Below are 21,720 nucleotides of genomic sequence, written 5' to 3'. Positions count from 1 at the left end.
TAAAGAGTATATTGTTTTCATTTTCCAGGGTAAATTCAAGAAATATAAATATTTTTAAAAATTTAACATTTTCTAAGTAAGTGGCTGGCCTTCAAACAAAATTTCTTCTTTTTTTTGTCCTGAGGTAATTACTAAATTTTGCTGTAATGAATGCTCCATAACTTTCGAATCGGGATCGAAATTCTTGAAAATACCTCCTGGAGAAAAATTTCACTGATTCACGAATGATGGAAAGCTCTCGCCATGGAGAGAGAGCTACATTTCAGAATTGTCTTAAGAGACTCCTAAAAATTACCCACAGAGATGATGTGTCCTCAAAAACAGACATCAACGTGTTGGTTGACGAGCTTATAGCGTTAGATTATTCGCAGAAGTTCGTTGATGAGGAGGTATATTTCTGAATTTTCTCTAGCCAAGGAAAAGTCATTTTTTAAAAAGAATCTTTAAAAATAAAGTTAAAAGGAAAATGTGAATCAAGTTATTTTGGTTAACTACCCAAGTGTCACTTTAATTGTGTTTTTTCTTTGTGTATGAAATTGACAGATTGATAAAACCCAATGTTCAATGATTTGCATTATGATCTTTTCATCTTTTCTTTTTTTTTTCAGGATGCAAATAATTTGATTCGTCACATTTGCAAGATAATACCAGTTTATGAGGAGCAGATGTCAGTTAAAGCATGTCAGATTATCCACAGTCTAACAGCGAAACAACAAGTAACATAATTGAATTACAAATCTTCACTGTATAAAATTATTTGACATTGTCATTCCCAGATTGAGCAATTAATTCACATTTTTAAATACATGTTTGCTAAATGATGAGAGAAAAAAAAATCTTTATTTACATTTTTTCAATTGTTCACAGCTTTCATTGGAACAACAGGTGTTACAGAATACTACAGAATTTTTAATAAGTGCTGTGCAAAGAATATCCCACTGGGCTACTGCAGAAATTCTACAAACATTGGGAGCTGTTGTTTATGAAAATATAGATAGGTTAAGTCAGGTTGGTAACCAAACTTAAACATAATATGAATCTATGTTTAGCTCATTTGAGTTATCTGCTTGCTCAAGAGATCTTTCTGTACAGCATCGTCATTGTATGTGGCATATGCTTTTAATGTTGTCATCTTCATCTATCGAACCAGTTGGGCAAACTTGGCAAAAATGTCAGGGTAAAAGAAAAGGGCAACATGCTAATGAAAGGGGTTAAAGATAAAAAATAATTAAAATCATAAACCATGACGCCAGAATGGGACTACAGAATGGGAAAGTACTACGAACAGTATATTGAAAAGTGTGTCTAAAGTGTGAGCAATGTGGCCCATCAGCTTGTTGTTAGCTTTGAATCAGAAATTATAAATAATGAATTTTAATTTTGATGGTACATGTATTGTTGTATAAATTGGAGTATTTTGCCAATTTATAATTTTGTAAGCTGTCATTTAAATAAACTGTCTGATTCTCTGTACAGTTCCATGAAGTGCTGCTTGGATCTCAAGGAGTGTTGATTCCCCTGATAAAAGAAAATGCAACTAGTGAAGACATTCTAAAGGGAGCTGTGCAGTGTGTTGAAAACCTTACTTTTAGGTAAAAAAATTAAAAGCCCCAAAAAATTATCAGAATGTGGTACTTTACAGAACGTTTGAGTATTTTTTCCGGTATCGGGTTCGTTCGCCCTATCCACCTGTTCGCTTTAGTCCGTTTGCTCTAGGTCCGTTCGCTCTAATTATCGTTCGCCCAAGTTATCGTTCGCTCTAAACCTCGTTCGCTCCTTGTTTATTAATAAACCACATTATAAGTAATTATTTCATTTACCTTAATAACTGAAAACTTGTTAACTTTTATTAATTATTCGTATATTCTATGTTTTTCCTTCATCAAAAAAGACGTACCTGGTATAATTTAAGATTTTATTGCCGTAAATTGTCGATAACCGTCTTCTTGTTTTTATAATAATCCGATTGGTGTTTTTTTTAAACAATTAAAGAAATCAAGACCTTAATTGGCTCATTGAGAAGCTTAGCAGATGACCTATCACCTATTCTACAATGAATCTTTGAAGAATTTACGTAACACAATCCTTTGATCTCTAAATGAGATACATAACGCCATAAGATATAAACATGTATCTTGAATAAATTAAGTTTAATAGCTATATATATGTATACGTATTATTGATAAATAACATACCCGGTAAGACATGTGAATTATATAGCTTGAACAATCACAAATTTGTGTATTATTTTATATGTAGTAGTAGTTTATTGGCGTATACAATTACATACATTGCCATAGCATAGGAAAACTACACCTGGTTCTATTTGAAGTCGTAATTTCATTCAAAGCTCATATGACGCATTTCCAGAGCAATCATAACGTACGGGTGCACAATTAGTCTGCATACTTATTTATAACTGTGTGTGGGGAGACAAGCATGTAGCGGTATATCCTTTTTAAAGTTATAAACAGCAACTGTACATGTTGTTTTTTTAGCTCACCTGAGCCAAAGGCTCAAGTGAGCTTTTCTGATCACAATTTGTCCGTTGTCTGTCGTTGTCGTCGTTGTCGTTGTCGTTGTCGTCGTTGTTAACTTTTCACATTTTCATCTTCTTCTCAAGAACCACTGGACAGATTTCAACCAAATTTGGCACAAAGCACCACTAGGTGAAGGGGATTCAAGTTTGTTCAAATGAAGTGCCACGCCCTTTTTAAAGGGGAGATAATTGAGAATTATTAAAAATTTGTTGGTATTATTCAAAAATCTTCTTCTCAAAAACTATTCAGCTGGAAAAGCTTAAACTTGTGTGGAGCCATCCTCAGGTAGTGTAGATTCAAGTTTGTTCAAATCATGGTCCCCGGGGGTAGGGAGGGGCCACAAGAGGGGGATCAAGTTTTACATAGGGATATATAGAGAAAATCTTCAAAAATCTTCTTCTCAAAAACTATCAGGCCAGAAAAGCTCAAATTAAAATGGGATCATCCTCAGGTAGTGTAATTTCAAGTTTGTTCAAATTATGGTTCCCGGGGGTAGGGTGGGGCCACAATTGGGGGATCAAGTTGTACAAAGGAATATATGGAGAAAATCTTTAAAAATCTTCTTCTCAAAAACTATTAGGCCAGAAAAGCTCAAATTTAAATGGCAGCATCCTCAGGAAGTGTAATTTCAAGTTTGTTCAAATTATGGTTCCTGGGGGTAGGGTGGGGCCACAATTGGGGGATCAAGTTGTACATATTTATATACAGAGAAAATCTTTAAAAATCTTCTTCTCAAAAACTATTAGGCCAGAAAAGCTCAAATTTAAATGGAAGCATCCTCAGGAAGTGTAGATTCAAAATTGTTCAAATCATGGTCCCCGGGGGTAGGATGGGGCCACAATTGGGGGATCAAGTTTTCCATAGGAATATATAGAGAAAATCTTTAAAAAATCTTCTTCTCAAAAAATATTAGGCCAGGAAAGCTTAACTTTGAGTGGAAGCATCCTCAGGTATTGTAGATTCAAGTTTGTTTAAATCATGGTCCCCGGGGGTAGGGTGGGGCCACAATAGGGGGATCGTGTTTTAAATAGGAATATATAGAGAAATTCTTTAAAAATCCTCTTCTCAAAAACTATTCGGCCAGATAAGCTCAAATTAAAATGGAAGCATCCTCAGGTAGTGTAGATATAAGTCTATTCAAATCATGATCCCCGGGGGTAGGGTGGGGCCACAATTGGGGGATCAAGTTTTACATTGGAATATATATAGAGAAAATCTTTAAAAATCTTATTCTCAAAATCTATTAGGCCAGATAAGCTCAAATTAAAATGGAAGCATCCTCAGGTAGTGTAGATTCACGTTTCTTCAAATCATAGTCCCCGGGGGTAGGGTGGGGCCACAATTGGGGGATCAATTTCTACATAAGAGTATATAGAGAAAATCTTTTAAAAAATTTCTTATAATAACTATTCGGCCAAGAAATCTCAAATTGGCGTGTAACCATCCTCAGATAATGTAGATTCAAGTTTGTTCAAATCATGGTCCCTGGGGGTAGGGCGGGGCCACAATGGGGGATACATTTTTATATATAGAGAAAATCTTTAAAAGTCTTCTTCTCAAAAGTATTAGGCCAGGAAAGCCCAAATTTGAGTGGAGGCATGCCCAGATCATATAGATTCAAGTTTGTTTAAATAATAGTCCAGGGGTAGGGTGAGGCCACAATGGGGGATGAAATTTTACTTAGGAATATATAGAGAAAATCTATCAAAATCTTCTTTTTAAAGACTATTTGGCCAGAAAAGCTTAAACTTGTGTAGAGGCATCCTCGGAAAGTGTAAATTCAAGTTTGCAAAATCACAGTCCCTAGTGGTAGGGCGGGACCTTGATGGCGGTTTGAATTTTTACATAGGTATATATAGAGAAAATCTTTAAAAATATTCTGGGAAAGTTTTTGGTCCAAAACTCAGTACTTAGTGTGAAAGCACAGGTTATGAGATTAAAGGTAGATTTAAGTTTGATGAAACCATGATTCCCTAGAGAATAGTGGGGCCACGAAATGGGGGGGGGGGGGGGGTATATAGGAATAGAGAAAAATGTTAGAGGTACAACAACAAAAGGGGCTTGGTATTTACCAAAAAATAAGAGGTGGATAAAAATTGGCAGATTTTCAATTTTTTTTTAGCAAGATCTACTGTACTCAGTTGTCAAGATATTTTGATACTGTAATGCTAATTTGATCAGAATTAAGGCAATTGTTGCTCAGGTGAGCGATGTGGCCCCTGGGCCTCTTGTTTAATTGTAACTTTGCAAAGACTGCTCTCTGATATATAGGTCCCTTGTCGAAAACCACAAATTTCATAATTATGATACGGTTATATTATAAGGTAAAATTTATTATAATTACAAAATAAATACATAAGAAAATTAAATTTAGTAACATTAAAAAAATAAATTAATCAATTCACAAGTTTTCGTAACGATATAGTAATGCCACCGTAAGTCAAATGGTCATTAGTTATAGAAGTGGTATTATTTTCATTAATAGATATATATCTTCATAATGTTTAAATTGATCAGAATACACAACAAATATATAAATTAATCCTATATAAAAATAAGGCGAACGGACCCAGTGCGAACGGCGTCAAGAGCGAACGGTCCTAGGGCGAACGGAAACTAGAGCGAACAGCGTCAAGGGCGAGCGCGTTTTAGGGTGAACGAACAGCCTATCTTTTTTTCCAAATTTGCTGACCAATAAAAAACTACCAAACTTTACATGTCTGAAAATTGATAATAAAATTATAAGTTCTTAATCAATAAAAACCTGATTTTTATAAGGCGAACGGAAACTAGAGCGAACGGCGTCAAGGGCGAGCGCGTTTTAGGGCGAACGAACAGCCTATCTTTTTTTCCAAATTTGCTGACCAATAAAAAACTACCAAACTTTACATGTCTGAAAATTGATAATAAAATTATAAGTTCTTAATCAATTAAAACCTGATTTTTATTTTGAAAAGTCATTTGACCTCTTGTGAAAAAGAGTTATGGTTTTAGTAATCAATGAAAATGAACATCATATCTTATATCAGTTTGTAATGATCTTTACTTCACAACTGATAAATTTTAATATTCAATTGGCAGAAATTCTGAAATGTACAAGCATAAAGTGTTTGCAGAAACAAAGCTCTAATGTGCCTAGTTATAACTCCTTTACTCGTTGTCTACATCTATTTGATAAAAACTTTAGGTGAAAGAAGAAATAATAAAGGATAATTTTGATCTTAAAGTTTTGTAAATATGTCTATTCAGTATATAGATATTTATATTGTGGGACATGTATTTTACCATGGGAAACACATATAAAACAGTTTTTAAAATTGGTAAAGAATGCTGTAAATCAAATGGGTGCCGTACTGTACATGCACTGTAAACATATTACATTTGGCTGTGCATCTTATTTATCGTTTTTGGTGGAATGCAGCTTCTGGTATATAAAGTACATTACTAAATGCCTTGCATATATGTATAAGAATAGTCACATTCAGGAATACGCTAAATCAAATCCATGCCATCTTGTTTAAAAACTATTTTCCACCAAATATTGTACATGCCAAATATAATACGTTTATGTTGTATTATTTGCTGTAGAGTGTCCAGTGAAGACTACATGGAGGATAAGTATGCTGCTATCTGCTTTCATACATTGCTGGAGCTTTTACACCGAGTTCCTGTGGCCAATATTGAGTCCGGAATACAGTGCAAGGTACAACCAATGAAGAAAGTAAACACTTCCAAGAAATGGTGCAGTTCCTCTGACTAGTAATATGTAAAGTAATTTACTTTATTGTTAAAAGGTAATGCATGTATGTTTAAATAATTAATATGAATAGTTAAAAATATACATGTACCAGGTATATGTTCTTATATTTGTGTTTTAGATTCTGATATGTAGTTTACGAGGACTGCAGAATTTGCTGACAGCAACCAAAATAATGCCTTCTGAAAATCTTGGACCATTGCTTGCAGGAATAAGGGTATTTAAAAGTAACATCTGTCTAAGTAGATAAAAAGTTAAAGATTGAAAGATCTTAAAACCCATTTCATTTTGAATCATGCTTTATCTATTGAATAAATGGTTGATAATTATTATACATATTTTTTTTCCATTTTAGGCCTTTATGTTCCATGGCCTGCCTGGTGCTCCTGTCTCTGTCCCTGAAAGCCTGTACCCCACCCCTCTCAGTCAGTATGACCCCTCCCCATCAAGTCCAACAAAACCCGAACCCCAGACAAATGATGAGTCATCAGCAAAGTCAGGAGGTCCCAAAAAATACAAAAAGAAAAAGGCAAAGAAAGGAGCAGAAGCTGCACGTAATGCAACAGCAAAGTCTTCTCAAGACAAGGATGAGGATGAAAATGAGGAGACAGAGTTGCCAAAGTCAAGGGCTGCAGAATCTGTGTCTTTCAGACCAAATTGGGCTAAAATCAGCAGCTCAGAGTCTGAGTATTCCGACACTGAGGGTGGTCAGAGTTCAAGGTTGAGGTCACAACATGCGAAAGTGAGGCAATGTGCTCTTGCTTGTTTGCATACAACAATAAAGGTAAAAGATTACTAATACACAAACTGAAATATTCATGCATTTAAGAGGGTTGTCCCAAAATAGCGTAGACAAGTGATGTTATTTAGTTAAACGTCACAGAAAGATGAAACTTGTGCCACAAATGGTGTAAATAATTAACATTCAAATTATGTTTTGAAATTAAATATTGTTTGAAATTAAGTAAGTGAAATAAAAGAATGTTTAATCACAAGTTCGACATGCGGCGCAATGTCAAAAACGAAAAGTTAAAATCAGCATAATGAAATGAAAAATTCGAGGAAAAGGACTTTTCGAATGAAATAAAAAATACATTGTTTTATTTCAGAAATAAAGTACGAGTTTTCGTGAATGTTGCAGAATAACCTCCGATGTCGAGAAATGTTGTTTTGAAATATAAAAGCCGAGGCGTATTATTTATAAAACATCTTTGAATCATGTTCCTAATATTTTAAGGGCAATTGAATACGATTATTACTACTACACGTTATATACTTTATGTAAAAACACGCGGTGAAAATGTGCTAGGGAGGTGCTAGGAACAGCTGCATTGATCTCTTAAAAATAAGCATTTGAGGCAATACACATCGTTTTGACTGGAACTAACACGTGAAATTGACATAGTTTTAAAACATTTTACGGTTTGAAGTTGTACTTTCATGGTCAGTGCAAGACAAAAAGGTATTTCTGATCTAATAATTTACTGATGACGTTTGTGGTATATTGGAGAATAATGTCCGCGGCATCTCTTTGATCTCGGCAATAACTGTAGTAGAATTGATAATAATTCAATTATTTACTCAGAAAAATTTGTGGATATAATAAAACTTTTAAAGATTTTATAGCTCATTTTATGACAAGTTGAATATTTGACTCATAATAAAATGACGACGTCGGCGTTTAAGGTGGCACAGCTGTAACAAATGAATTTTCGTAAAGACATGAAACAAATCCTAAGCGGCTTTTGAAGTACGGTAAATGAAATTAACAAAATCGTTTAGAAATGCATTTTGTGAATTAGTTGTCCAATAACATTGAACATATTCAAACGAGTATAATGACAATAAGTAAAAAAAGAAACCTAGACCTATAGAAATGGGCGTTAAAATGCTGAATTAAACATTTCGGTAGGACGAACGTTAGACAAGTAATACAGGGCATGTATGAAGTCGACAAATTGTTTGTGAAAACACAGAAGTCTAATGAAATTGCAATGAACAGATTTTAAGTTATGTGTTCTGTCTACGCTATTTTGAGACGACACTCGTACATATCCAATATTAAGTGATACATAAAAACAAAATTGGTATTATGATGAAATATTATAGAAATTGAAGTTGTTGAATCTGTTTTGTTAGAGTATAAACAAGCGAGTGATGTTTGGATACTGGTCAGCGTTTATTCCGGACTCCATTGCTGCAGGCAACAGTCCACAAGTCCACACCCTGTTTACTGTTATATTGAAGGACCCTTCTCCAAAAGTAAGCTGAAGGATTCAAAATCGGAAATAAATAAAGGAAATTACCTGAACAAATACTAAAAAGGGCTTTGATAAAAATGATATGCTCTGTTTTAAAGAAAGAATGTTCATTACGGTAGTACTGACATGCTGTATATGCTAAATTGATTGATATGCTTGCACATTTCTTTCTTTCCCTTCAGTTTTAATGTGTAGTATTGTGTACATTATGATAATGTTTGAACTGCTCATCTTGGCTGACAAATGATTTATGTTGATCTATGTTTAGTGTAGAATGGGGGCCCTGGCTGCTTTGACTGCCCTCATTGATGGCACTAAAACCCTCATGGCTACTGCAGATGACAGGTTTGTTATTGTTAGTTATATTAGCTTGTCTTCTTGATCTATCTTAGGAACTGTTGATTTCAAGAAAAAAAAAACTTATATTACAACAGAATGGCAAAACATGTTTGGCTATATATAAGCCTATAACATTTAGTTTCTGCATACTTGCAATCTGACACAGAAAATTGTTATCATCTGATATACATTTAGAATTTTAAGTTTATTTAATAACAGGTGGTGCAGTGTACATTTGCATATTTTGACCAAGTGTTTATAATTGTCTTTTAGCTCATGTATTTGATATCTTTAAAAGATCATTTTTCAAGACTCTTTGTTCTGATTTCAGTGAACAAAAGTTCACCACATTTGTGCCTTTCTCTGCCATTCTGGCCTCCACTATTCGAGAGCTCCACAGATGTCTTTTGCTAGCTCTAGTCTCAGAAAACATCCCCCTGACATTGACACAGCTTATCAAGGTAAGAAGAAATTAACAACAATGGATTTAATATTTTGTTATAGTTTCTAAATTAGATAAGCATTTTCAAAGGGTAAACATTTGTATATTAACAACTCTCTGTATATGTATAGATTACACTAAATCGTAAGTCACATTTTATTTCATGCGCATTGCTCATTTTCATTCATTAATGAATGAAATAAAATTTCCCTCATGCCCTTATATGCCCAGTGCAGAAATTTTGTTATAACTCCCAACCACATTTTAGATACATGTTTCTCATTGATAATACGAAAAGACACAAAAATGTCTTTAGTGGACTAAATGTAAAAATTGCAAATGACAACCAATTTAAAGTAACAAGGTGCTGTGTTTAATCTAGTTTGTGATGGCTACAACTCTTTATCTTCCAGTATAGTTTTAATTGAGTGTTAAAGATATTGTCATGATTTGATTTGTATACTGTATTACATACATGCTTTTTTTAAAGGGACTTGGACACGATTTGAGCTCAAAATTTCAAATTTTATTTTTCCATTTTTAATGTTTAGAATGGATAATATGGGTATTTTCAATGCTATGTCAAAATTTGAAAGTCAGATATTGAGTTTTAAGCAAGATACAGAGTTTGGAATTCTTTGTTTTGTGAACAAAGCTCGAGCCTTGTTATTGTTTAAATATGTGTTTCATTGGTACAAGTTTCAATCAAATGTTGCTTTTTAGCTCACCGAGACAAAGTCAAGGAGAGCTTATGCTATACCCTCGGCGTCGGCGGTGGGGTCGGCGTCGGCGTCGGCGTCCGGACCTGGTTAAAGTTTTTGTTGCAGGTCCTGTATCTAAGCTATTACTTGTCATGTCTTCACCAAACTTGCATGGATGATGCATCTGGACCTACTTATGGACTTGAAAGACTTGGATGCTGAATCTGGGTCCTAAATTTCAGATGCTGGAGGAGGTTAAGGTTGTTGGACCAGGTTAAAGTTTTTGTTGCAGGTGCCCTTTGATAGCAATATCTTAGTTACTGCTGGTCCGTACTTCACCAAACTTGCATGGATGGCATGTCTTATGATACTGATGCACCAGACAGGTTTGAGTGCTGAATCTGAGCTATAGGTTTCGGATGCTGGAGGAGGTTAAGGTTTTTGGAGCAGGTTAAAGTTTTTGTTGCAGGTGCCCATTGATAGGAATATCTCAGTTACTACTGGTCCTAACTTCACAAAACTTGTATGGATGATGCGTCTTATGATACTGATGCACCTGACAAGCTTGAATGCTGAATATGAGCAATAGGTTTCGGATGCTGGAAGAGGTTAAGGTTTTTAGAGCTGGTTAAAGTTTTTGTTGCAGGTGCCCTCTGATGATTATATCTTAGTTACTACTGGTCCTAACTTCACCAAACTTGTATGGATGGTGCGTCTTATGATACTGATGCACCTGATAAGCTTGAATGCTGAATCTGAGCAATAGGATTGGGATGCTGGAGGAGGTTAAGGTTTTAAGAGCTGGTTAAATAAAGTTTTTGAAACAGGTGCCCTCTGATGATGATATCTTAGTTATTACTTGTCCTTACTTCACCAGACTTCCATGGATGATGTGTCTTATGATACTGATGCACCTGACAGGCTTGAATGCTTAGTGTGAGCCATCGGTTTTGGATGCTGGATAAAGTTAAGTTTTTTGGAACAGGTCACATGTTTAATAGATGATAGTACTATTTCAAACTTGCATAGTTGATTTAACTGTAATATGAATGAATCGCAGAGGTAGCTTCAGATGCAGAGCTTGATCTCCATTATCAAGGATGCTAAAAAATTAATCTTAGTTATTACAGGTCCTAACTTCACCAAACTTGAATGGATGGTGTGTCTTATGATACAGATGCACCTGACAGGCATGGATGCTGAATCTGAGCCATAGGTTGCGGATGCTGGAGGAAGTAAAGGTTTTAATTGCTAGTGCCCTCTGATGAAGATATCTTAGTTATTACTGGTCCAAACTTCACCAAACTTGCATGGATGATGCGTCTTATGATACCAATGCACCTGATGGGCTTGAATGCTGAATCTGAGTCATAGGTTTCGGATGCTGGATGAGGTTTAGTTTTTTGGAACAGGTCACATGTTTTATAGATGAAAGCTTGCATAGTTGATTTAACTTTTTTATAAATTAAACGCAGAGGTTGCTTCAGATGCAGAGCCTGATCTCCATTATCAAGGATGCTAAAGAAATCTCCTACCTCACTCAAACCAGATCGATAGATAGATGTGTTTGTTGATAAATGTTATCACATGATTCCTATGATATAGTATTGTATGATATGAAACAATATTGTTTGATATGATACAATATGATATCATATGTTGTATTATAAAAAGTTATACGATACGATATGATATTGTATCAATTTTTTTGATATTTTATGATATGATATTGTATCATGATATTGTTATGTATAGTGTTGTATATTATGATACAATATTGTATAATATTATATTGTATTTTTATTTTATTATTTTATCAAATGATACAATTACATAAGATATTGCAAAATATTATATTGTATCCTATGATACAATATTGTATATTCTATAATATTGTATCATATAATGATATTGGTTTCAGTAATATAGAATTATATCACATGAAATTGTATTATATGATATTGTAATATAATATTGTATTGTATCATACGATATTGTATGATATGATATTGGTTTATATGATATATTATCATATCACATGAAATTGTATTATATGATATTGTTATATATATTATTGTGTCATATGATACAATATGTATAATATAATAATGTATTTTATAATATTATAATATTATTGTATATATTTTATACAACATAATATCATGTTTCAATGTTATGATGTATTATGTAATATGATATTGTAATATAATACTATATTGTATTATATTTTATGATATTGTATTATGTGATCAAATACAATAAGGTATAACACAATACAATGTCATATCATACGTTACAATATCATATCTCATTATTGTTTATTACGGTATTTTATTGTATTATATATTATAAATATGACATGATGCAATATTTAATTTTATATCATTGAATTGATTAACATATGAACATATCATTATCATAAAAAAATTTATCAGATGATATACAATATTTTGTCAAAACAGAATCCATGAATATCCAAGATCATAAAGTATGATTTTCATATAAAATGATAAAGGTGGTCTTATGAAGGTGATGTCTCATAAGGGTGATGCTCCGTCTCGGTGAGCTTAGTAATCTATGATTACCTATGTTTCTGTTGATAATATAATCTATAAACACATTGAATAGGTTTGCCTTGTTGCCCACAAGTTATTATGTCAAAGAAATGGTAATTCCATACTTTTCATAATTTATAAACAAATATAAAACTCGAGCTTTGTTTACATACCTCTGTATCTAACTTGTACCTTAAATTCTAACAATCAATTTTTTAAATCATTCAAAATGTGCTCGTAAACCATTTTATATATAAAAAATGAAAATAAAAATTTTGTTCTAAAATCATGTCCAAGTCACTTTAACAAAAAAAAATTAATTATCCCCTCATGTAACTTGTTGCTAAGGGGATATAGCATCGCTGCTGTGCGTGTTTGTATGTATGTTTTTCTATATCAGCCTATTTAGCAAGATTCTAAAAAAAACCCTCGCATGCATGTTTATCAAACTTCATACACTTTACAAGCATGGTTAAAGGACAAACCCTATTTATTTTCAAGTAATTCTGGTGTGTTTTCCCTAGAAATGGGAGGAAATGTAACACCCCCCCCCCCCCCCCACCTACCATGTATACACTCCAGAAAATGCATGGGGATAGGAATAGAGAAATGTTTTGAGTTTTGATTCAAAGAGGTTTTAAGAAGATAAATATTTGGGCTCTTCAATTACATGTATATCATAAATAATGCATCCCCCGCAATATTTCATTTCGCGAGGGGATGCTGCGCTTTGTGGTGCCCTTGCTGAATGACATACACTGTAAAGTTAACTTTCATTATTATGTTTTTCAGTGTATATCCACTCTAATTGGTAATGTACCCTACTCCAGAATGAGGCCTGGTTTACTTAGTCGCGTGGTCAAACAAGTCCGAAAATTTATCACCTACAGAGGTATGGTTGCCTCAAAGATTCACTTCATGATATTATATGGATTTTCATTGTGCTAGACTGAAATGGGATGTGTATCAATAGATGCATTAATGTGCTAAAAAGACATTTATGAAGAATCCTATACACACTTTGGTTTTTTTTATTTATTTAACAAACACAAAAGACAATGTAATTACAAACATTACCAGAAAGACATGTCTGCATGTGTAAGGCGATATCTACAGATCTTGTTCTCTTTTTATGACAGACCCCAATGTGAGGGTAGCCTGTCTAACCTGTTTGGGGGCGGTGGCAGCCATACAGCCCCCTCTGATGGAGATCTGTCACATCATCCAGCCTGCTCGACCCTCTAGTCACACCAGTGTGAGTCGAGATATAGACCATCTCAATGTAGACTCGGGCATCAGCAGTGGTAACCAGAGCAACTCCTCACCTAACACTGAAAACAGCATGATAGAGGAAAGCAAAGAAAACTCCTCCCCAGGAGTGAGGACCCCAGTGGGAGCTCACTCGGGGATCCAGACCCCTGTGTACACAGAGGGGAGTCTCAATGCACATGCTCATAGTGTTTCCTGGCTGGTGAAGTTGTGTGTTAGGAATGTACTGCCCCACACCAGTGAGAATGGGGAACACACAGAGCCTCTACCAGTAAGGCTAGAGTCCCTACAGGTCCTGGCTCACCTGGCCAAAGGATACTTCCCAATCATAAGGTGAAGGATTATTTTTTTTTCATTTTAATCCATTTAATTAATTAAAGAGCTGTCATAGAGGTACATGTACATGTGTTTGTGGTAATTTAATGATGATAAGATGATCTGTCTTTTTACACTTAATTCTTTTGAGGTAATAGATGTTTCAGTTAAATTCCTTCTCAAACCTGTATGTACATTAACATGACTGTATCATGTTTGTTCAAGTACATGTACAAAATATATTTGAAAATCTGTAAATCCATTTCTTTTACAAATTGTGCGCAAAGTACATGTATCCATATTTTATTGTTTGATCTCTCTAATTATAGAAACAGTCTCCCCGTCCTTTTAGATTTAATTCTGAAATGTTACACGGACCAAGATCAGGTGGTCCGGTTGCACACCTCAAAGGTAGGATAGTGAAACACACGAAACAAAATACATTAAATATCTTTCAGAATTCATTTTCTAACAATAAATTCAAATATTCAGTGAATCGTTACACCATCAATTTAACTTAAGAATACATTTAGTAGAAAGACAAGGTATGGTTTATAATTGATTCACATCTACTGTATCTACCTACAGCTTGTGGATGACCTGACCCAGGCTCTCCAGAGAGAGGTTCAGTCCACAGAGCTGACCGACTCCTCTGGTCGACTCAGCCTACAGCAGGTACCCTCATCTACTCACTGCTTCCATTGTAGACTGTGTTCTCCACTCTTCTATTGTCTATTTGTATTGGTTTCATGCGTTTGCTTTTTGTTGTGATATTCTGCTCTACATTCTCTATTTACAGTCAATCATAGAAAACATCAGCTTTTATGTATTTATATTCTATTGATTAATTAATATTAAAAATGTATTGATAACATTTTTCTGTAAATTCCTCATTTATGGTAATTTTGTAATGAATTTGATCATCTGGCAGGAAATGAATCAAAAAGGCTTGTATTTAACGACTGCAGGATTTTGTTAAATCTTTAAGGAGCATGGACCTCTTGTATATACTTTGCAAAAGGAGTGTGATATCTTTTTAAGGTGACTGAATTTTGGGTTTCCTTGCTGAATGGAGCCATTACAAACATTCTGCAGACCGAGTCAAACTGTGCAGTGAAGGCTACAACCTGTGATTGTGTGTCCAACATCGCTCCACAAGTCTACGCTTCCCTCCCTGTAAGGAATCCAATCAAAAATTGTTTTTATGGGAAAAAAATTTGATGAAATAAAGTTAGTTTTGAAAAAGATCCAAAATTGTCCTTGAAATATGTATCAAACTGAACATGCACAATGTATGATGATACCATAAACCCTTTTGTTGTTCTAACAGTTCATTGTTTGAATTAGATGACTTTTGATTTGTTAGAGCTATTCAGTACATGTATTTTGTTAGTAAGCTATATTTACCCATGAACATGTGTTTTTCAAAATACTGCATACAAATACATGTATCTTAATACACCTTTTTGCTTTGAATTACAGGTGGACAAGAAAGTATTGTGTATCACGTTAATCCTGGGACTGACGTCAGACGAGGATAAGATTGTCCGGTCGTCTGCCCTGAGAACTGTTGGTGTTTTTGTGTTGTTTCCTTGCCTTAAAGAGGTGAGCTAATCAATAGGTGATGGTTCTAGATGATACATGTTAATTGTACCTATATTCACATCTTCAGGAGACTTCTGTTACATTTATTAAGCCTACACTTAGAACATCACTTAGTGGCACCATTTCAGGTAAGCAGAATGTTATTTTTAGTGCAGGATCTGAATTGACAACATGCCTCAAATTCTGTTATCCATAGTCTGGTTTTAAGGTGGCATGTGACACTTCCATATTGTGACTTACTTCCTAATGAAATAAACAATAAAATCAATTATAATTTTACAAAATGTTCTTTCCCAAATCAGTTACATAACAGTGTAGCACAATATTAATGGGTCTGAGTGTTACCTACTGAAATGTAAGTTATGAGTTCGAATCCCACTGGGGTTTTTATAATTTTTACCTTTCCAAAAAATTTTACAACTTAATATTTGGCCAAATTTTGTAAAATTTGAAAGTTCTAAAGGTGGGAAAGTATTTGAATTACAGTAAAACACGGTTATAGCGAACACGCTTATAAAGAATTGACGCTTTCAGCGAAGTGAATTTCATTCCCCAAGTCTCTATTTCATGTTGTAAACTTGACGGATATAACGAATTACGCTTATAACGAAGTTAAAATGCCCGTCCCTGGGACTTCGTTTTAAGCGTGTTTTACTGTATAATGTACTCATATCCACAGTGTCCCATACCACCTTAAAACAGCTGTTAAAAAGGTACAATGCAGCTTTTAAACTTTTGCAAACAAATTTATATACTGTGCCACAACTAAGTGTTTTCTTCAAGAGAGGGTTGTGAAGTGTAGTTTCTATCTTAAGATTGAGTAAGTTTAGCAAAAAGATATACATGTATTTCAAACTCCTCTACATTTCAGGCTCTTCCTTTTGATTGAGAAGGGAAGAATTTATGTGTATATTACTTTTTTAGAAACATTGTGTGCTTTAAAAACACATATAACTAAGAAATGCTTGAAGTCTAATGCATGCTTGTAATTCAGTGTGTGTGCTTTTGTACAAACATTATCAGTAGTTATGGGCTTTCTGATCCATTGATTGGTTTATTGCAGGATGTGTGTTTCGTGGCTGATGCAGCAAATGCCATACTGACGTCCATGGAAGACACATGTTTGAATGTTAGGTTTAAGACAGCCTGGTCTTTAGCAAATCTGTGTGATGCCCTTGTTATGAACAAGTAAGTATCATAAACAGAACAAAATAAATCATTATTTATGGATCATTTTGGGGGGCCCTTGTTACTGAAGATTTGAAACTAGCAATTCCATTCTTTCACATATTGATTGTCGTTGCTGGACATTTGATAATGTTGATATATTTTCTTACAGAATTGAAGGTGACAATGACTTCATGAATGACTTCTCGGACCTGCTGCTACAGAAGTTGTTCACCACGTCTATAAAAGCTTGTCAGGACAGTGACAAAGTCAAGTCCAACGCTGTCCGAGCTCTGGGCAACATCCTCAGATACCTGCCAATCAGGAGTCTGGGTCAGTAGTCTCCCCTGATGTACAGTATGTACCTGTATATATAGAGTCTATCTTCCTTAAGTCGATTTTATGACTTGATTTACCATACAGATGTTAATCAGATAAAGGACGATTGTACATACCAGAACCATTTAAAAGCAATCGTATCTTGAAATATTTATCGTTGAGTGACCTTAGTCTTACATGTACCTTAAGAATTAAAAATATGAAAAAGAATGGAGGCAGTGTAGAAATTAATTCTCAGATATTTTTATACTTGAACCTTTGTAAAATAAACTTTTTGCATGTAAATCAAAGAGTATGAAGCAAGATTTTATACCAAAAAACACATCAACTGGGAATTTATTCAATAATAAATATTATTATTTATTTATTTTTGAAATATCCTTTTTATAACCACATACTACAGGGTAATTTAATACACATTGGCAAGTACACTTTACAATTATAGGTAAAAGTCACTTGCAAGTATCTTGCATCATTTCTCTATACGAATGATGGTCTGGTGATCATTCTACATTCTTATTTAAATATTCCTATCATTTTCAGCCAAGAGCTCCTTCAGGATTTCTGTAGAGAATGGTGTGAGGGCATTGATTAAGAACATCAGCAGTGGGACAATGAAGGTTTGTGTCATCAGCACAAATAGTAACAGCTGTATTTGGTGAACTTATTAACGTCTTTAAAAAAAACCTTGTATGTGTACAGTACAAACAACAAACGAGATATTTATGTGAATATTTTTCAAACCGCAGCTGTACTTTATAGATATACATCTACTGTTCTTCGGTATACGTATAATGTTGTTATACTACAGTTTTGATATGATCTCTTAAGATGAAAAATAAGTTTTGTTCATATGGTACTTTACAGTTGCGATGGAATGCTTGTTACGCAGTAAGCAACATGTTTAAGAATACGTTACTGAATTTTGGAGGAGCTCCATGGACGGTAAATTTGCATTGCTTTAGGGGGGATTTCGTGAATAATTGTCATTAAGTGCCCTCAAATTGTGTCATTGAAGCACTGTTGAATGAGAAAACATTCTATAATGACCATACTAGACAAATTCTTTCTACTTAATATTAGAAGTAAACTACATTTATAATGAATAACAACTCATCTAAATACACAGAATTTTAACAGCGTGGAATATTCGCTTTAGATTGCAATGTGTCCACATCAGATATAAAGTGCACTGTATTTGAATTAACTCAGATAGCTTCTATCAGAAAACCATGTAGAACAGAATATTTTTTTTAGCATTTATCTATGACACAATTAATTAATGAGCCTTTGATTTAGTTAACAAATGATAGTACATGTATCAGTCCTTGCATACTGTTTTCAGAGGGACCTGATGATCACGCTGTGTGGTGTTGTCAAAGACTGCAAGAATTTCAAGGTGCGCATCAATGCAGCCCTGGCCCTCGGCTCCCCCGCCGAGAGAAGTCATTATGGCGACTGCAGGCTATTCGCATTTGTTTGGGAGAGCCTTGTGATTGCTTTGGAAACTTCAGAGGATATCACCGACTTTGCTGAATTTAAATACAGAAATAATTTAAACAATCAGGTACATAATTGAACTTTTTATCAGTGGATTATCATTGTAAATTTGAAGAGCAGGGTTTTATACCTGAATAGCCTTGAGAGCTTGAATTGTTGGAAATCTTTAAGTTTATTCTTGGTCCCGTTATTAATTTACCGTAAAATAATGATATATGATTGCATCATAGTAGTGGTTTTAATAATAAAAGAGATGCTTGATTTTTTATAAGTTTGTAAATATTTAAGATATACCAGTGCATGTATTGTTAAATTTCTATTTTGACTTTGCAGATTTGTACTTCCATTTTACACCTGGTGATCTTGCTACAGGCCATTGACTTGGACCTCTTACATCAAGTATTCTTGGAGAGGTCCCAGGTCATTGCTGTTCATTTTGACAGATTTAGAACCAGTCCTCAAGATAGCAGCTCAGCCTTAACAGGTATGTACTATATAAACAATGGGGGTGGCCTGCTCCACAATATGAAAGGCATCATCAGACAAATTTCACATTCTTGAATGAAAGTTATCTCCCTTTGTGAGCAATTTTAACAAATTTTACAATTTTCCATTTTCTTTGTTGTGTGCCAAACACCATAGATGGAAAACAAATTGTCCCCATATTGAACCTGCAGTGGAAAATAGCTACTGTTAATGTGAAATTGTCTAGAATCTACATATCTATTGATTTTATGCACCAAAAACTACAAATTTTAATGATAAAGCCATGCTGTTTTAATTCATTCCTAAATTTAGCAAGAAAAATCCTATGAATGTTTTTTGCCTTCTCCATATAGAGGCAGATTTGATTCAAGCCAAAGATCATCTATTGACCTTGTTATCTGGTCACATGACAGAGGGTCAGAGGTCAGCATTGTGTCTTCTACAGCAGCTCTGTAGAATTGATGGTAAGAGATATTTGAAGAAATTTGTCATGCATTTTCTATTAGTACAAGTATGAATAATGAAGTTTCAAGTTAGTTACCGTACAACTTTTGTTGGTAAATTCAAAATTTGATACATACATTTACATAAATTTAGTACATGTATTTATAATCAAATGTATGGAAAGTCAAATGGGCAAATAAAGTGAGAAACTGAGCATACAGTATAACATGGATGCAGCATTTACTATTTATATGTGACCTCCCTTACATTTTTCTCTTGTAGAAAATCTCAATGAAGAGGAAAGAGTCCAGGAGAAGTCAGCTTTCAAAGAGATTTACGACTAGTTCTTCTTGTACAATATACAGACACCAATTGTGTTGTAAAGTGCTCCACCACATAAGTTGTTTGTGTTTATACACATGGTGTCTGACTTGAGATAAAAGTATTATTATGATTCATATTTGTATGTGTATCGATATTCATGTATACAGCTTTACAATACCTTCCAGACTGTGATATGTAAATAAATCTGTAGATTCACTTCAAATTTTCAATAAATCTTCTGCATGATTTTGCAAATGTACAGTGAAGTACAAAGTAATGCTTGGCCTACTTTCCCTTGTTTTACTTTTGGTTGTTTGCATCAAAATAAAAGTTGCTGATAGATTATGATTGACATGAAGAAGAGTAAAAGAATACTTTACTGGGGAAACATCAAACTTATTACACTGATATAGAATTGGGGGGGGGGGGGGAGATATCAAAATAATAATGCTATTGGTTTTAAATTAATGTCTGGTATGGATTACAGTGTATCAGGGTTTTTTTAAGGGAAATATGCTCTTTTATGATGAAAATAAATTAAAAATGTCCCCCGCCAGTTCAGAAGCTCCTTACTTCATAATTATAATCTGTGTACATCGTATTATGGTGTTGCAATGTATGCAGTACCAATTTGCTATGACGTAAATGGTCTGTCTCCTTATCAGATAATTATCTCATAAATTAGCAATAACGTCATCATTTTTTATCAATATAACAAGTTTTTTTCTTGGTATTAAAGATATACTTACTAGAACTCATATTAGCAGTAATTGTGAATTCTAGGTTATGATAAATCTTTATTTCCCTTTCGCATTTGCCATCCTTAGCATAGTGTTAGATATTATAACATCCTTTTCAAAGGTAATTTCCAAAATCAATCATTTTTCGGATGAAAAAAAAATAAAATACTAAGGAGGCATACCAGTTAATTCTGGAGGGTGCGCTTGACGTCAGCTCACCAAATCAGTATCATGTATGTTTGGTATCTCTTTTGCATGCGCGGATCTAGATTGTGCAGAGGGTGGTCTAGAACCCCTTCCTACCATGAAATGTAATGTTTCTTAACTTTACACGGTGAAATTGCCGAAAACAGACCTTAGACCCTAATTAATATTCCCATAACAACGCGCCCGTGTGTGTGTGTGTGTGTGAACTAGCTCTCAATATTTTGTATACGAATGTAAGTCTGCATATTGAAATCTTTGGAAATTCAAGGACGAATTAGAAGCTTAAAAATTAAAAGATATCTAACTCTTTTTACACAATATACCTTCTCGGTATCGATTATTTATCATAATATCAGTTGACCAACAGTGGCATATTAGTCAGGAAAAGATTGTTATATAGAAAATGTTAGCTTTAATTATATCCAAGACATACAATGAATAAAACAGATTTGAGGAAAGGGGATAAAATATGGATATTTAATTCAAACAATTAAAAAAAATTTAAAAGCTTTTTGTTCAACCTTCAAATCCCTTTATGATCGTGCACTGTTTTAATTCTGATAACATATTGTTAGTTTCGTTTCACAGATATCTAGTTTTAAATATGCCCTCAAAGATCTTATTACTAATTCAAATATGTTTCAAACAAGAAAAACTTCAGGATTCGACAGAAAAACGTAACCTCAGTTTAGCAAATCTAATGCCATGGTGTTTTTTTTTTTAATGAAA

General features: G+C 34.0%; 1 protein-coding gene across 2 annotated transcripts; it reads left to right on the top strand.

Moving 5' to 3' along the window:
- The first annotated feature begins 185 nt into the window (after positions 1-185).
- LOC128186773 (HEAT repeat-containing protein 6-like) lies at positions 186-20,379 on the top strand. 2 transcript variants are annotated; one of them, XM_052856661.1, is made up of 24 exons: positions 186-389; positions 609-716; positions 868-1,008; positions 1,477-1,592; positions 6,129-6,243; positions 6,419-6,514; positions 6,653-7,081; positions 8,437-8,559; positions 8,827-8,903; positions 9,229-9,358; positions 13,388-13,487; positions 13,735-14,197; positions 14,509-14,590; positions 14,768-14,854; positions 15,221-15,355; positions 15,662-15,784; positions 16,848-16,972; positions 17,124-17,284; positions 17,834-17,910; positions 18,158-18,235; positions 18,636-18,857; positions 19,124-19,274; positions 19,630-19,740; positions 20,003-20,379. In XM_052856661.1, the coding sequence occupies exons 1-24, from the start codon at positions 225-227 to the stop codon at positions 20,062-20,064; spliced, it is 3,477 nt and encodes a 1,158-aa protein (XP_052712621.1). In that variant the 5' UTR covers positions 186-224; the 3' UTR covers positions 20,065-20,379. The 2 variants fall into 2 exon arrangements, with proteins under 2 accessions (XP_052712621.1, XP_052712622.1); XM_052856662.1 differs by lacking the exons at positions 186-389; positions 609-716; positions 868-1,008; positions 1,477-1,592; positions 6,129-6,243 and adding an exon at positions 6,288-6,306.
- The last annotated feature ends 1,341 nt before the right edge of the window (positions 20,380-21,720 follow it).

Source organism: Crassostrea angulata, chromosome 6 (genome assembly GCF_025612915.1).
Source record: "Crassostrea angulata isolate pt1a10 chromosome 6, ASM2561291v2, whole genome shotgun sequence".
Lineage (NCBI taxonomy): Eukaryota > Metazoa > Mollusca > Bivalvia > Ostreida > Ostreidae > Magallana > Magallana angulata.
Note: the sequence above shows the minus strand (reverse complement) of the source record. Positions and strands in the feature narration are given on the sequence as shown.

Bases quoted from the DNA above. Each gene is read 5' to 3' on its own strand.
- LOC128186773 (XM_052856661.1), top strand. From the start codon at position 225: ATGATGGAAAGCTCTCGCCATGGAGAGAGAGCTACATTTCAGAATTGT. The intron at 8,904-9,228 runs GTTTGTTATTGT...TTCTGATTTCAG, and splicing joins ATGGCTACTGCAGATGACAG to TGAACAAAAGTTCACCACAT. The intron at 19,275-19,629 runs GTATGTACTATA...TTCTCCATATAG, and splicing joins TAGCAGCTCAGCCTTAACAG to AGGCAGATTTGATTCAAGCC.